We start from the raw sequence: 18,497 nt of genomic DNA on the forward strand, positions 1-18,497 counted from the left end.
TCATGTAAGTTTTAGGTAAATATTAATAAATGGTGTCACCATCTAGGAATTTCAATGGTGACTTTGAGGGTCTTTTGCCACTGCCTTGCCTACTTATGCCTCTGCATTTTGCTTTGACAGGATCGCCTCATTGCTCTTGATGCTGCAGAAGAGTTTTATAAAATGGCCAGCCTCACTTACCCCAAAAAGCCTGGACTGACCTACTTGGCTGACAGCCAGAAGGAACTGGCCTACCTTCCATTTCCAAGTCCCTAAAGAGATGGATCTGGAACAGAACTTGACTTTTACCCTGGGGACTCAGGGCAACCAGCCAAAGCATCATTGCTTTTCTTTGGAAGGTTACAAGTAGGAGGGAGATAGGGGAACAAATATGGAACCCTTCCTAGCTCCAAGGAAGGACTAAACTAGCCCTAGTGTGGGCCTTGTTCTAGGAGATAATTATGGTTAAGATTATAGTCTTATAGCTAGGAGGACTCACCGTGTGTGTGTTTAAACCATCAGGGAAAATCCATGGTCTCAGCACTTCCTTTTGGAGAACTTTAAATTTTGCCGATCTCATGAATGGAAAATTCAATAATTCAACAGACTCAAACAAATTTCCTGAGTGCCTCCTATGTGCAAAGCACAGTCTTAGGTGCCTATGGAGACAAAGATAAATAAGACATGGGTCCTGCCCTCAAATAGATTATAATCTAGTGGTGGATGGGACAGTTGAGGGGTGGCAGGGCAGGAACATCTAAGACCAAGTAAATGATCTTAGTTGATAGGAAACTGCTGCTTATACCATGTCAGGATGAACTACTTTCAAATAGTGTACAATAAAATTTGCTGAACCCAACACTAAATCTGAGAATGTGGTGTGATCTTTCATTACTCATTGAAAAAATACTTCATTTCCTCATGGCTCCTCAGGAACATCACTACCAAACATTTTATGCAAAAAAGATGTTGTAGGATAAAACAAAACAAAACAAAAAGGTGTGTAGAAGTCCTGGTTTAGAAGCAGGTTTCCAAAGTGGGAATAGTTCAAAATGGTGCAGATGCTTTGATGAATAGTTAATTGCCCGTCACTGAAGGCATTCAGATAGAAGCTGCTAAGCTACATGTTAGGAAATGTGTAAAGGGGATTTTTTTTAAATAGGAGTTAGAATATATAACCTCTAGATTCCTTTCAACTCTGATCTTCTACCCTTCTAATTACTAGATTGCTAGATAGGCTGGATTTATTGTTATTGAGATGGAAAATTTGGGCTTTATCTACATATAAATATAGAGATAGCAGTTTCTTGAATCCAATGATGTCATTCTTCCTATTATCCATAGGAGTCAGAGGGATATCTAACGAAAACTTGTTTTTTTAACCAGATTTATTCATTTTGTTTCATTTCCAGGAAAATGTAATGTGAAAGGAACATATTTATGTTTTTGTGTTCATGTGCATAGCACCTAGCAGAAACATATCATAGGTCCTTAATAAATCTTATTGAATTATTGAAATAGAACACTACTGGGGTTTTCTTTTTTTTTCTGTGTTGTCATACTCTTATTTTTATTTCATCAGCAATGGTTAGTGGAGAATGATAGTCTCCTAAGAAAAGGACACAGTGCTTTTGTTTACATGTATGAACTGCCTTTGGTCTGGAAGCTATAACCAAGGCCTGCAACCTAATTGCCATGGCTGGGTCTGAGACTTACCTTAAGTTTTGAAAGGACACTCAATGAAATAACACAATTGAACACATACCTTTCAGCCACCAATGCTTCAAAGATTCCTTGTACAACTGAGAAATGAGCCTTGAATCAGATTGCTAGGTTTGCCTAGATAAGTAAACTCCTTTTAAATATTAGCATCTTATTTTAAAGGTTTAAATGACTTTTGGATTTATTAGTTGATTACTGTGAAAAATCGTGGTACTTTAAAATTTTTATTTTAAATTCAAACCTACATGGTTGACTAACCCAGTCCTGTTTAGTTTCTCCAAGAGAATTGTCTAGAATATTTTTGCCCTAGCTTTCTCTTTTGTCAATTGAATGCATTTATAGAAGAAATTAAGAGACACTGTTGCTGTATGATCCACTAAAATGATAGACCAGTTAAATATATTTCTTATTTCAATAAGCAGCAAAATAGCAGGCTTGTTATTTCTGAAGAATGCAACTTAGATACATTTCTAAAGGCACCTTTCCTATCATGTCTCTGTGTTGTTCCAACATAGGCTCAATTTGTAGGGGGAAAAAAGACTTTGGAGAGTAAATTGTTTTTATCTCAGTTCTTTGATTTTCTCTTTTATGCTTTCTACTTTCTTGTTTTACTGAATAGATGAAATTGGTTGCATTTATGGAAAACGTAAGACTCAAGTAACTATTCTTTCTGGTAATGAAATGCAGCTCTGATTATAAAAAACATACTAAATTATACACTGATGCTAGTAGGTTTTATATACATCACTGATTTATTCTCACGATATTTCTGTAATATACATAAGAGCAGAGAATATATTGAGGAAGATGTATATCTATATCAGTCTCCTTTCCCTTTGTGCTTTGTCTTTTTTAATTTGTTGATGACTAATCTATGATAGGGAGAGAGCTATCCCCTGCCATTATTTTTGCACCTGGAACAAGCAATGCAAAATGTGCTCAGGTTATGATGCAAAATACTCAAATTAACTTCTTAAAACAAATTCATCTGGGAAGAAGAAGTAGGGGTGGATGGGTCAGGGAGTCTAGGACACTGCAAGGCTGCCATGGGGTTGGATAGGTATGTGTGTGGAGTTCAGGAAGGAGAGTAGAATTGGTCAAGAGAAACTCACCTGGGCTAGGGAAAGCAGGGAGGAAATGTGCCATGTGACAATTTTTATGTTTTAAAGAATCATTCTTGCTACCTTGTTCATTTATTTATACTTGATGACAGCTGTTAAGGGTAAATTCCTTCTAAATTTTAGGGCCCTAGGCCACCACCTCAGTCACTACACCACAGTTGTGGTTCTACATAGAGAGTAGTTTCATGAAGGAAGCTTCACATCACTAATCAAGGGCAGAACTATAATTCAGTAGGGACTTATTGACAACACTGATGCATCTGCTGTATAAGCCAGATGTCCCCATATATCTTAATAAAATCCAAATAAAGTCCTTGTCTAGGAAAGGAGAGAATATTATAATGTTGTGTTTTTTTCAGCTCCATCTGTAACCTAATGATTTACTGATACCAGGACTTGTCCTGCTGAATACTTGGAAGCCCTAGAATGTAGTCAGAGCCAGAATTATGGGACACTCTAATTCACACATGGAAATAGCACTGAAGTGATTCTAGTGATGACAGAGGCTGCTGGGCCAAGTGTGTGTAGGAGCATTGTGAGGATCAAATGGATTATGGAAATAAAGCACTTTCTAAGCATGAAGTAACTGTGAAAATACCAGTTGTCCTCATCATTTTTCATCATCATCATCATCCTCATCATCACTGTCACTAGACGCTAGTCCTCAGGCCTCTTGTCTGATGATACCTTCATCTCTTGACCATTTCTCCTGTATTTCTACTGAGCTCCAACAATGTTTATTGTACAGATATCTAGGGGCAAAAAGTATGCACACACACATAATTGTTTAAAGGTTTTAAATTATATTATTAATACTTTCTAAGCCTAGACAATAAAGCCCCAAATAATTCAAGTTATGATTTGTAGTTGTCATAGATTTTGAATAAAATACTCAAATTTAAAAAAAATCTTTTTTGTAAGCTATAAGATAGAGTTGGTTCCAGTACACCCCAATCTGAATTTATTTATTTTATTTATTATTATTTATTTATTTTGAATTCTACAATTTTCCCCCTAACCTTATTTCCCTTCCCCCACCCCCCACAGAAGGCAGTCTGTTAGTCTTTACATTGTTTCTATGGTATGCATTGATCTAAGTTGAATGTGATGAAAGAGAAATCATATCCTTAAGGAAAAAAAATAAAGTATAAGAGATAACAAAATCATATAATAAGATAATGTTTTTTTAAATTAATTTTTAATTAAAGGTAATAGTCTTTGGTCTTTGTTCAAAGTCCACAATTCTTTCTTTGGATAAAGATGGTATTCTCTATTGCAGATAGCCCCAAATTGTCCCTGATTGTTGCACTGGTGGAATGAGCAAGTCCATCAAGGTTGATCATCACCCCCATGTTGCTGTTAGGGTGTACAGTGTTCTTCTGGTTCTGCTCATCTCCCTCAGCATCAGTTCATGCAAATCCTTCCAGGCTTCCCTGAATTCCCATCCCTCCTGGTTTCTAATAGAACAATAGTGTTCCATCACATACATATACCATAATTTATTAAGCCATTCCCCAATTGATGGACATCCCCTTGATTTCCAATTCTTTGCCACCACAAACAGAACTGCTATGAATATTTTTGTACAAGTGATATTTTTACCCTTTTTCTTGATCTCTTCAGGGTATAGTCCCAGTAGTGGTATAGCTGGATCAAAGGGTATGCACATTTTTGTTGCCTTTTGGGCACAATTCCAAATTGCTCTCCAGAAATGTTGGATGAGTTCACAGCTCCACCAACAATGTAGTAGTGTCCCAAATTTCCCACATCCCTTCCAGCATTGATCATTGTCCTTTCTGGTTATATTGGCCGGTCTGAGGGGTATGAGGTGGTACCTCAGAGATGCTTTACTTTGCATTTCTCTAGTAATTAGTGATTTAGAGCAATTTTTCATGAGTATGGATTGCTTTGCTTTCCTCATCTGTAAATTGCCTTTGCTTATCCTTTGACCATTTGTCAATTGGGGAATGTTTTTTTTTAAATTGACTCGGTTCTCTATATTTTTTAGAAATGAGTGCTCTGCCAGAAATACTAGTTGTAAAAATTGTTTCCCAATTTACTGCATTTCTTTTGATCTTGGTTACAGTGGTTTTGTCAGTGCAAAAGCTTTTTAATTTAATGTAATCAAAATTATTTAGTTTGTTTTTAATGATTTTCTCCATCTCTTTCTTGGTCATAAACTGCTTCCCTTTCCATAGATATGACAGGTAAACTATTCCTTGATCTCCTAGTTTTCTTATAGTCTCATTTTTTCTGTCTAAATCTTGTATCCATTTTGATCTTATCTTGGTATAGGGTGTGAGGTTTTAGTCTAATCCAAGTTTCTTCCATAATAACTTCCAATTTCCCCAACAGCTTTTATTGAAGAGAGAGTTTTTATTCCAATAGCTGGACTCTGGGTTTATCAAACAGCAGATTACTATAATAATTTCCTGCTATTGCACCTAGTCTATTGCACTGATCCACCTCTCTATTTCTTTTAAATCTGGTAGGGCTAAGCCACTATCAAAAATTCTCAACTTTTTATTATTTTAGATGAATTTACTTACATTTTTTTCTAACTCATTAAAATAATTTTTTGGAATTTTCATGGGTATGGTACTAAATAAGTAGTTTAATTTAGGTAGAATTGTCATTTTTTATTATATTAGCTTGGCCTATCTATGAGCAGTTGATATTTGCCCAGTTATTTAAATCTGATTTTTATTTGCCTGAGAAGTGTTTTGTAATTGTTTTCAAAACATTTCTGAGTCTGCCTTGGAAGGTCGACTCCCAAGTATTTTTTATTGTCTAAAGTTACTTTGAATGGGATTTCTCTTTCTTGCTCTTTCTGCTGCACCTTGCTAGTAATATATAGAAATGTTGAGAATTTATGAGGGTTTATTTTATATCCTGCAACTTTGCCAAAGTTGCTAATTAATTCTAGTAGTTTTTAGATGATTTTTTGTGATTCTCTAGGTAATCATGTCATCTGCAAATAGTGAGAGTTTTGTCTCTTCCTTCCCTATTCTAATTCCTTCAATTTCTTTTTTCTTTCCTTATTTTTAAACTCACATTTCTAGTAGAATATTGAATAGTAGTGGTGATAATGGGCATCTTTGTTTCATCCTTGATCTTATTGGGAATGCCTCTAGCTAATCCCAGTTGTATATAATGCTTGTTGATGGTTTCAGACAGATACTGCTTATTATTCTAAGGAACAAACCATTTACTTCTAAACTCTCTAGTGTTTTTAGTAGGAATGTGTACTGTATTTTGTCAAAAGCTTTTTCAGCATCTATTCAGCACCTAATTTCTGATAGGTTTGTTATTGATATAATTAGTTATACTAACAGTTTTCCTAATATTGAACCAACCCTACATTCTTGGGTTAAATTCTACTTGATCATAATGTATTATCCTAGTCATAATTTGTTGTAATCATTTTGCTAATATTTTATTTAAGATTTTTACATCTATATTCATCAGGGAGATAGGTCTATAATTTTCTTTCTCTGTTTTAACTCTTCCTGGTTTAGGTATCAGCACCATATTCATTTTATAGAAAGAGTTAGGCAGAGTTCCATCTTCTCTTGTTTTCCCCAAGAGTTTATATAGAATTGGAACCAATTGTTCCTTAAATGTTTGATAGAACTCACTTGTGAATCCATCTGGCCCTGGAGATTTTTTCTTAGGGAGTTCAATACTGGGTTGTTGAATTTCTTTTTCTGAGATAGGGTTATTTAGGCATTTAATTTCCTCTTCATTTAGCCTGGACAACTTATATTTTTGTAAACATTCATCCATTTCACTCAGATTATGAAATTTAGAGATGGGCAAAATAATCCCAAATTATTACTTTTATTTTCTCCTCATTGTTGATGAAGTCACCTTTTTCACTTATGAAACGAGCAATTTGGTTTTCTTTTTGCTTTTTTTAATCAAATTAACTAGAGATTTATCAATTTTATTGATGTTTTTTCATAAAACCAACTCTTGGTTTTATATATTAGTTCAATAATTTTCTTGCTTTTGATATTATTAATTTCTCCTTTAATTTTTAGAATTTCTAATTTGGTATTTAATTGGGGTTTTAAAATTTGTTCTTTCTCTAATTTTTTTAGTTGCATGTTTACTTCATTGATCTCCTCTTTCTCTAATTTATTCATGTAAGAATTTGAAAATATAATATATTCCCTGACAGTTGCCTTGGCTATGTCCCATAAGTTTTGGTATGTTGCTTCATTGTTGTCATTGTCTAGGATGAAATAATTAATTCTTTCTATAATTTATTTTGATCCACTTATTCTGCATAATGAGGTTATTTAGTTTTTTAAGTTTTAGGTTATTATTTAGTTTTAGTTTTTTGGAACCATATCTCCCTGGCCCAATACTACATGTGATTTTTATTTTGTTATGATCTGAGAAAGATGTTTTCACTGTTTTTGCCTTTCTGTAATTATTAGGTTTTTATGCCCTAGTACATGATCAGTTTTTGTATAAGTCTATGTACTGCAGAAAAAAGTATATTCTTTTCTATCCCCATTCAATTTCCTCCATAGGTCTATCATATCTAGGTTTTCTAACAATCTATTTAACTCCTTAACTTCCTTCTTGTTTATTTTATGGTTAGATTTTTCTAAATCTGAGAGTGGGAGGTTGAGATCTCCTACCAGTAGAGTTTTGCTGTAACTCCTTCAACTTTTTTGAATGCTATACCATGTGGTGCATACATACATTTTACATACATATTTTGTTAAACATATTTACAAATTAGTAATTTTTGGCATGAGGAATTTGGATTAAGAGAAAGAGTTATATAGGAGATACTTTTTATAAAGTGTTCATCAGATTCAGTAGGGGTGTTTTTTTCTGTGTATTTTGTTTTGTTTTGTTTTGTTTTGTTTTTCTTCCTCTGGTTGGGGATAATATAGTCTATAACCAGGCTGATACAGTTATCCAAGTTCTCTTGATTTTCCAGAGGAGTTGCTTCCATTGAAGTTGTTCATCTCATAATGTTCCCTTGTCTCTACTCCCTTTGCTCAGCTTCAGATCCCATAAGTCAATCCATGCTTATCTAGAGTTCAATCATTTATGGTTTCTTATAGAACAATAATATTACAAAGTATTCATGTACCATAACTTGTTTAGCCATTCCCCAAATGCTGGGCATCTCCTCAATTTCCAATTCTTTGCCACTACAAAAAAGCTGCTATAAATATTTTGGAACATGTAGGACTTTTCCCATTTTTTATGATTTCTTCTGGATATAGTTCTGGAATTGGAATTCCTAGATCAAAGGATATGGGCAGTTTTATTGCTCTTTGGGCATAGTTCCATATTGCTCTCCAGAAAGGCTGGATCTGTTCACAACTCCTCTAGCAATGCATCAGTGTCCCAATCCTCCCACAACCTCTCCAACCTTGATCATCTTCCCTTTTTCTCATCTGGGCTAATCTGATAGGTGTGAGATGATATGTCATTGTTGTTTTAATTTGCATTTCTCTAATCAATAGTGATTTGGAACATTTTTCATATGATTATATATAGCTTTAATTTCTTCATTTGCAAACTGTTCATATCTTTTGACCATATATCAACTGGTAAGTGACTTATGACCTTATAAATTTGATGCAGTTCTCTAAATACTTCAGAAATGAGACCTTTATCAGAAATCCTGGTTTTGAAAATTGTTTCCTAGCTTTTTGGTTTTCTTCTAATTTTGGTAGCATTGGTTTTATTAGTGTAAAACCTTTTTAATTTAATATAGTCAAAATCATTCATTTTGCATTTTGTAATGTGCTCTAATTCTTTCTGTCATAAATTTATACCTTTTCCATAGATCAGATAGATAATTTTTTGATCTATTAATTTAACTATGGTATAGCCCTTTATGTCTAAATCCTGTATCAATTTTGATCTTATTTTGGTAAAGGGTGTGAGATGTGCATCTATGGTTTTTGCCATATTATTTTCCAGATTTCCCAACAATTTTTTACAAATAGTGAATTCTTATCCCAGAGGTTGATGTCTTTTGGTTTGTCAAATAAATTTCTGTAGTCATTTACTGCAGTTTCTGGAATTGGAATTCCTAGATCAAAGGATATGGGCAGTTTTATTGCTCTTTGGGCATAGTTCCATATTGCTCTCCAGAAAGGCTGGATCTGTTCACAACTCCTCTAGCAATGTTCTAATCCACTGATCTGTTACTCTGTTTCTGAACCAGTACTAGGCAGTTTTGATGATCAGTGCTTTATAGTATAGTTTTTAGATCTGGTAAAGTTAGACTACCTTCCTTTACATTTTTTTTCATCAATTATCTTGCTATTTTTGCCCTTTGGTTGCTCCAGATAAATTTTATTACTACTTTTTCTAGGTGAAGTGGTTATTTGGTAGTTTGATTGGTATGGTACTGAATAAGTAATTTAATTTGGGTAAAATTGTCATTTTTATTATATTAGCTCAACCTAAGCATGAGCATTTGACATTTCCCCAATTATTTAGATTTGATTTTATTTGGGTGAGGAGAACTTTATAATTGTGTTCAGACAGTTTCTGGGTTTTTCTTGGCAGGTAGATTCCCAAGTTGTCTGCAGTTATTTTAAATGGAATTTCTTTTTTCTGTATCTTGTTCTTGGGCTTTGTTGTTCATATATAGAAATGCTGATGTTTTATGTGGATTTATTTTATATCCTGTTGCTTTGCTGAATTTGTTAATTCTTTCAAGGAGTTTTTAAAGATGATTTTCTTGGGTTCTCTAGGTTTACCATCATATCATCTGCAAAGAGTCAAAGTTTTGCTTCTTCATTGCTAATTCTGATTCCTCCAATTCCTTTTTCTTCTCTTATTGCTACTGCTAGCATTTCCAATACTATATTGTATAGTAATGGTGATAATGGGCATCCTTGTTTCACTCCTGAATTTATTGGAAATGCTCTGAGTTTATTCCCATTAAATATAATATTTGTTGATGGTTTTAGATCAAGGTTTTTTCCCAGCATCTATTGAGTTTCTGTTGGTTTTACTATTGATATGTTTCTTTTGGTTTTACTATTGACATGTTTAATTATGTCGAGTTTTTTTCTAATGTTGAACAATCCCTACCTGCCTGGTATAAATCCAAACTGATTATGGTGTATTACTCTGATAATAACTTGCTCATTGCTAAAATATATTTAAGGTTTTTGCCTCAATATTCTTTAGGTTGATTGGTCTATAATTTTCTTTGTTTTCGTTCTTTCATGTTGATATCATAAACTGAGTTTGGCAGAACTCCTTCCTCTCCTATTTTTAAAATAGTTTATGTAGAATAGAAATCAATTGTTCCTTAATTTTTCCTTAAAGCTTTGGTAGAATTCACTTGTAAATTCATCTGGATCTGGAGACTTTGTCTTAGGGAGTTTATTGATGGTTTCTTCAATTTCTTTTTTGAAATGGGGTTATTTAAGTAATTTATTTCCTCTTCTGTTAATCTGGGCAGTTTGTATTTTTTTGTAAATATTCATCCATTTCACACAAGTTCTCCAATTTATTGGCATATAGTTCAACAAAGTAGCTCTGAATTATCTCTTTAATTTCCTTCTCATTGGTGGTTAGTTCACCCTTTTCATTTTTGATACTGGTAATTTTGTTATCTTCCTTCTTTTTCTTTTTTAAATCAGATTAACCCGAGGTTTGTCTATTATAATGACTTCTTCATAAAGAGATCAATGGTTTTCTTGCTTTCCATTTTATTAATTTCTCCCTTGATCTTCAGAATTTCTAAATTGGTATTTAATTGGGGCTGTTTAATTTGCTCTTTTTCTAGCTTTTTTTAGTTGCACACCCAATTCATTGATTTCTATTTTCTCTATTTTATTCACATAGGCATTTAAAGATGTAAAGTTTCCCCTCAAAACAGGCTGCATCCCATAAATTTTGATATGATCTCATTATTTTTTGCATGTAATTATTGATTATTTCTATTATTTGTTGTTTGATTCACACATTATTTAAGATAAAGGTATTTAATCTCCAATTAGTTCATGGTTTATCTGTCCCTGACTCTGTATTACATGTAATTTTTATTGCATCATGGTCTGAGAAGTATGCATTTATTATTTCTGAATTTCTGTATTTGATTATATTTTTGTGCCCTAGTACATGGTCAGTTTTGCTGAAGGCCTTGTACTACCAAGAAAAAGATTTGTTCTTTTATATATTTCCCATTAAGCCTCTCCAGATGTCTATCATATCTAAGTTTTCTAAGATTTCATTTACCTTCTTAACTTCCTTCTTGTTTATTTTCTTGATAGATTTATGTAGTTCTGAGAGAGGGAGATTGAAGTCTCCCACTATTATTGCTGTCTATTTCTCCTAGTAATTATTTTCTCTAGGAATCTGGATGCTATACCACTAGTATAGCTTCATTGCCAATGGTACCTGTTAAGAAGATGTAGTTTTCTTCCTTATCCCTTTTACTGAGATTGATTTTTGCTTTTACTTTTTCTGAGATTACAATCAGGACCACAGATTTTTTTTTTTATTTCAGCTGAGGCATATTATATTTTGCTCCAACCTTTTACCTTTACCCTGTGTATATCTCTCTGTTTCAAATGTATTTCTTTTAAACAACATATTGTAGGATTCTGGTTTTTAATCCATTTTGCTATCCATTTCCATTTTATGGGACAGTTCATCCAATTCACATTTACAGTTAGGATTACTAATTCTGTATTTCCCTCCATGCTACCTTTCTCCACTTATATTTATCTCTTTCCTTTTCTCTTATTCCTCCTCAGCAAAATTTTACTACTTTTCCCCTTTGACTTTTAGGAATTTAACTTTCTGTTTATTTTCATTTATACCTTCCTGTCGCTTTTATCAGTTCCTTCTTCCCTTATGTTTCCCATTCCCTGCCTCCCCCCTTCCCTGTAGATTAAGTTAGATTTTTAAAACCAAGTAGAAATGTATCTTATTCCCTCACTAGGCTAAATCTATTGAACAGCATTTACTCAATATCCACATTCTCCCTTCTTTCCCTCTAAAATTATAAATCTTTGTGCATCTTCCCTTTGTGCTCTCATATTATTAATCAGGTATCATCAACACAATTTGTTTGTTTGATTACTTGATAAGCTCTTATTGTTATCAAGTCATCATCAGATTGTTTACTTGATTGCTTGATTAGCAGAATTGACTCAAATTGCATCAAACTGTAATTATAATCATTTTTTTATCATACCCTCTTTTCAAGTATCTTTCAAGTACACACAATCCTCCTCATGAGCAAAGTATCATCCAAAGCCATATCACCATCCCCAGGGTACTTAATTCCTTGCTAAGTGAACCAAGGCCATTTGTCTCTTCCCCTTTAGCTCCTTCCCCAACCAGGGTACTTAATACTTAACCCCTTGTTAAGTGAAGCACTAGATGCAGTTCTAATTAATTGCAAGAATATTAAAGAGCTCTAAGTCCTTGGAGACTCTGGAAGTCTCACTGTGAACTTTACAAATGATTGAAAGTAACAGAATTGCTGTGTCAGATCCTTGCAGCTTATGATGCCCTCATTAGACAAGGTGCTTATCACCTTGTTACTAAAGTGAATCATAGTGTAATGAGATTCTTAAATTGAAGTTAACACTCCTTTTTTTTTACAGGATTTTTTTGCGTGAAACTAAATTATACCCCTATCCTTTAGGTTCATTCTCTTCAATTATATTCTACCCTCCAATTTTCCTTAGAGAAATAAAGTTCTAAATAATTAGAATTATTATATCTTCCCCTTTGGGGACCAACATTTGTTTACAGCAATTTTGTTTTATCAGTACTCTTTTTCATTTACCTTTTTTTATATAACTCTTTAGTCATGTGTTTGGTGATTGAATTCTCTGTTCAGTTCTGGTCTTTGTGTCAGGAATTCCTGGAAGTCCTGTATTTCATTGAACATCCATCTTTTTTCCTATCACAGTATATGCTGAATTTTGCAGGATAGTACATTTTGGGTTGTAATTCCAGGTCCTTAGCTCTCTGAAATATGTTATTCCAGGTTTTCTGATCCTTCAGTGTTGAGGCTGATAGTTCCTGTGTTTGTGTGATTGTGTTTCCTTTGTATTTGAATTGTTTTCTTTTTGCTGTTTGCAATATTTTATCTTTTATTTGAGTGTTCTGTAATTTAGCTATTACAGCCCTTGGAGTTTTTATCTTGGGGTCTCTTTCTAAAAGGGTTCTGTGGATTCTTTCAATTGTTATATTGTTATCTTGTTCTAGTAGTTTGTGGCAGTTTTCCCTTATAATTTCCTGCATGATGCTTTCTAGGTTCTTCTGTTGGTCCAGGCTTTCTAGTAGTCCAGTGATTCATAGATTGACTTCCTTGGGTCTGTTCTCTAGGTCATTCATTTTCCCCAGAAGGTACTTTACATTTTCTTCAATTTTTTCAGCCTTTTTATTTTGTTTGATGGAATCTTGTAGTCTTGTAGATTCATTAGTTTCTAGCTGTTTGATTCTAATTTTTAGGATTTTATTTTCTTTCTTTTTCTTTCTTTTCTTTCTTTTCTTTTCTTTCTTTCTTTCTTTCTTTCTTTCTTTCTTTCTTTCTTTCTTTCTTTCTTTCTTTCTTTCTTTCTTTCTTTCTTTCTTTCTTTCTTTCTCTTTCATTCTTCTGTGTTTCCTTTTCCAGTTGGTTATTTTTACTCCATGAAAATGGAGTTGATTTCTTTGGTCAACATGTTACAATTTTCCAGCATGACTGTCATTTCTTTTTTCTATTTTTCTTCTTCCTCTCTTCTTTGGTTTTTAAATTCTTTTTTAAGCTCTTTGATGAACTTTTGTATTTGAGTCCAATTTATAGACTGTTTTGATACTTCTCTTGTGAGTAATTTTTCACTGCTTTCTTCTTCGGGCATTGTTGTCATCTTTATCTGTGAAGAATTTTTCTATAGTGAGGGCTCTTTTAGCTTTTTTGTTGTTGAAGTTCTGCTCCTAGGTATATGGAATATAGATCCAAGTTTTTATTTTGCTAGGCCTGGGATCTGATTCATGACTACTTGTTGGTCAAGATATTGCCTATGCAGTCCAGGCCTTGCCTTTGCAGAGGTTTGTTTCCTACTTTATGCAGGTTCTGACCTAGCAGAGGATTGTTCCTGACCCAGTCCTGTCTTTTACCCCGCTGCTCTCAGGATTCAGACTTTGTTTGGGGTTGGGATCCTCCCTGCTGGCTTGCTATCTAGCTGTCAGGAACTCTGTTATTATTAAGATGTTGGGACCTGGATGGCACTGTGGCTAAAAGTCTCCTGCTGCCTTCCCTCACTCTTCTGCCTCCAGGACTTCTTTTTCCTCCTCAAAGAGACAGACCTTCACTGAAGATCCTCAATGGTGTCTACAGTTGAAAACTTCTTTGAATCTTCTCTTTTTCTTGGTGGGATCTGTAGAATGAATGTCAGAGTAGAAACTTCATTTATCTTTAGTAGGGAAAGGCTCTGGGAGAAGGTTACCTTTGAGCCACCCTCTTAACTCCTCCTCAGAAGTCCCAGAATATGATTTTGGGGGTTACTGGAAATATGTCCATTCCTTCTACTCCAAATATCAACAGCAGGTTCCTTTGGCATCTGATAATCTACAAATAAACATTTAAATCTGGGATAAAGGTTTTACTTCTAGTAGTCTGTGGTGAATATGCAAAGTATCCCTGATTTAACAACACATTGAAGAATGAATAGTCATTGACACCTTGGAAGGAATGAGAAAATCCAAGAATGTCAGAAGGGATGAGAATTGAACATTAAAACTTCTGCTTGAAAAACATCTCTAGTGAGGTGTGAACCTATAACCACTTGAGAAAACACATTCTATTTTGGGATAGTTTTAAAATGTTAGAGCAATTGGAAATTCAAAAGGATCTTAGAAGACATCAAATCCACCACCATTTTACAGATGAGCAACTGAGAAAGCAGTTAAATGTCTTGCCCTGGGTAATGTGGATAGTAAGTGTCTGAGATGGAATTTGAATACAGTTCTTCAGGACTCAAGTTATGTACCCTATCTACTATAACACACTGTTCTCTGGAGTCTAAAAAGAACCAGTTTAATATTTCCAAGAGTCAGCTTCAAATACTTAAATAAAGCTATTGCAATCAACTCATATTGTCACATACGGTCCAAGCCCCACCCCCAATAGTTCCCCATCTTGTATTTGTGACATATATCCCTATTCAATTATACCAGGCTTTCTGACTCCGGGCAAGTCACTTAAACCTACAGCACTCTAAGAAACTTTTTGGGTTTCCCAGAGGATGTTGAACTGCATTGGTGGAGAAAGTTTCCTTACCTGTGAGTATCCTATACCAAAACTCAAGGTCCAATATCTGACTCTATTCCTAAAATTCATTTTAGTAAATATGGACTAAAGTTATAGCTTGTTGGGATTCTGACTGTTACCCAATATGTGGTTATCCTTCCTGGATCTATGTCATCTGAAAATTTAATGAACATCCTTTAATCCAAATCATTCATACAAATATTAATAGTACAGGTCTCAGATACCTAGGAGCACTTCTCTAGAGACTTTCTAAGTCATTAATGAATACTTTTTGAGTCTTAACTAGCAAACCAGTTGTTCCTAGAGCCAAAGACTCTTCTCCTTCCTTCTGCTTATTACTTTCTATTGGAGCCTATCTTCATATCACATCCTTCATTTGTAAACCATAAAATGGCTGATGACATCTCCAATCTCTAGGGATTCTAGAATTTTTATCTCAAACAAAACACAAGTCCATTAACAATACATGGATGTTCATCCTTTCAACAACCCCTTCACCATTTCCTGTGCCCTCATTTTTCATCTTTGTCAATTTGTATGCAATGCTATGAATTTAATGTAATGAGTTGTTTCAATTTGTATTTCTTTCAGTATTAGTCATTTGGAACAGGAGCTTTCACAGGATCACAAAACCTTAGAGCTGTAAGGGACCTCAGAGTCCATGGAATACAACTAATCCTTTAACAGTCTCCACGGGGGAAAATTCTAGTTACCTTGAAATTTCCTGTGAGGGGTAGCTCTTGGGAGTTTGTTCTCCATTTGTGGAATTTCCCCAAACAGCATCTGGATGACCAAACACCAAGCCTGTCCATTTATTGCTGTTGTACAATATATACTACATATAATTCTTACTTTGCAAATTAAAAGACAGTCTTTGTATCCTTTATAAAGAGAAATATGATTTAACAGTTCTTAGGAAGATTCAGTGCATCCTATATTCTATTCCAAGACATAATTATATCTATATATAAATATATATATTTCCAGGTACTTATTATTAAAATCTTTAGCATATTCTTTAGTATATAGAATACTTGTTGAGCTGAACAGGAATAAAGATATAAAGGACTTTAGAGATCATAGACTTGGAAGTGGAAAGAATCTTAAAGATCAATTAGTCCAATCCTCATTTTATAGATGAGAAAACTGAAGTTGAGATAGGTCATCTCTTTGAAAATCTATATAGGTTTCTATCTATATAAGTATATAAGCAATGTAAAATTACTTATCTGAAAGATATTTATTTGAAAAGGACTTTTAAACATTTTTTGAATTTTTCTTCATTCAAAAATTAAGATTTTTATTCATTTTAACATGACTGTTCATTTTGTCTTTGCAATTCTCTTGCCAATCATTCTGATATATTCTATATATACACCTCATTGTCTTCTTTGAGAATGAAGGACAAACATCATCAGCTGAGTCATCTTGGGCAAGTTACTTAACTTCTCTGAGATTCAATTTCTTCATTTATAAAGTGAGGTATGCAATGGTTACATTATAAGATTGTGAACTACTTAGTAAGCTACAAAGTATTACATAATCAATGCATTATCATGATACATTGCCATAATCTTTTATGTCATCAATTTATATTGGAGCAGAATGACATAGTGACAAGAGCACTGAATTAGGAGTTAGAAAACTGGGTTTAAATTTTGATATTCACTACTTTTGTAACCTAAGTTCACCTCCATAGCTATAAATGAAGGGTTTGAATTATTGATTTCTAAGATCTATCAGCTTAAAAATGTGGAAAATGGACAAAAGCAAAGACATCAACTCACAATTGCTTTAAGAAGTCTGAAGGATAAAGCCAGGTACCATAATAGAGAGCCCCAAAGAATAAAGAAATCACTCTTACTTTGCCAAGTAAAAATAAGGCAGTTAGGAACATATTGCTCATTTGAACCAAATCACAGAGAAGGATAACAGAAGACTGAATAATTCTGCATCACAAAAACAACTTGAAAAGAAAATGAGCCCGCAAGAGACCTCACTGTGAAATCCAACTAAGGCAGAGCATTTAAAAAAAATGAAACTGGACAAGTCAAGTTCTTTTGTTACCTTAACCCCAGGGAAGTTTGATAATGTGGATAAAGTTTATGAGTCTTATAGGGAAGGAAGAAGTTCTTGCTTAAGCATACCTGAATGATTTCCTATCTCTAATGGCAAAGGCAGAGACACAATAGGGATTAGACAGTAAGACTGATTTATGTGGAATATGGAACTTTTCAGAAAAGAATGGAGATTGAAGAAGGAAATATATTAGATAAGTAGAATTGATGATGATGATGATATTTGCCCTTTGTTTTTGAAGAATACCATGATATCAGGGAGGTGATGTTATGACAAACACATGAATTGGATTTGAGTGAGGTAATGTGCCAAGTCACTAGTCTGACTTTCTCTTCCAGACCCATCTGGAGTCAGTGGCTTATGAATCAAGATGACTGGAGAGAGCCCTGGATGTCAGGCAATGATGGTTCAGTGATTTGTCCAAGGTAACATAGTAAGTATCATGGTTGGTGCTGTACCCACTGTACCATGTAGTTAGGTTCAGAATAAAGGCAGCCTACTATAAAATATTTGGCCAAAAATATTCAGAGTTGTTTTGGACAATCATAGCACTCAAGAAATCAGTGAGAACAGACCACTATATATACTTTCTGATCTTCATAAAACCTTATGATGGGATCTTTGCAGGCATGTAGGTTAAATTTGTTGAAAAAATGATGATTTTCTACAGCATATCGCATCTTCACAGTCTCATGACTAACTGAGACTGGTAGAAAAGAGAATCTTGCTGGGTCTTTGGTTTACTTGGTCAAACATTTGAATGAATTCTCATCAGTGGTATCAAAAGCATCACACACAAATGATTAAGCATTAGGAATTTTACTTATTTTCCTATGTATGTGTTAAAATTATATAAAAGACTGCAACTAAAGATATATATATATATATATATATATATATATATGTATATATATATTAACTTTTTAAAAAAAATTGCTAAGAAACCCTGAGTGAAGTATGAAACAGAACTATATAAGGTGTCATTGAGGTGCCTGGGTCATTGAGAGTGACCTGCACAGGATCTAAACAGTAAAATAAAGTGTTCTGTTAATAAGAACCTAGGAAAAACCAGTTTGCTGTTGCTGTTGTAACCTTAAGACCCTGCCTCTCTCTCTCTCTTCTGATGACCTACAAATCAGTTTATCTGCTGTTATAAATCTCATCACACACTAGAGGTCACTGTTGACTCACGTTGTATTCTGGTTGGACTCAGACCTGATTTTTTTTTTTTCATTTGCAAGCAACAATAATTCCAAAGACCTGAGTCAGTACACAATATTCTATTGATTTTCTCCCCATTAGTGATTGATTTTGAGAGTCTG

At 33.9% G+C, this 18,497-nt stretch overlaps 1 protein-coding gene across 1 annotated transcript in view; it reads left to right on the forward strand.

Annotated features, from left to right (window-relative positions):
- The window catches only part of MREG (melanoregulin), a 74,173-nt gene extending 72,080 nt beyond the window's left edge, over positions 1-2,093 (forward strand). Inside the window, exon 5 of the mRNA XM_074191425.1 lies at positions 121-2,093. Within this exon, the coding sequence (XP_074047526.1) occupies positions 121-255 (135 nt within the window). The 3' untranslated portion in view covers positions 256-2,093. The remainder of the gene's footprint in view (positions 1-120) is intronic.
- The last annotated feature ends 16,404 nt before the right edge of the window (positions 2,094-18,497 follow it).

This window comes from Macrotis lagotis, chromosome 6 (assembly GCF_037893015.1).
Source record: "Macrotis lagotis isolate mMagLag1 chromosome 6, bilby.v1.9.chrom.fasta, whole genome shotgun sequence".
Classification (NCBI taxonomy): Eukaryota; Metazoa; Chordata; class Mammalia; order Peramelemorphia; family Peramelidae; genus Macrotis; species Macrotis lagotis.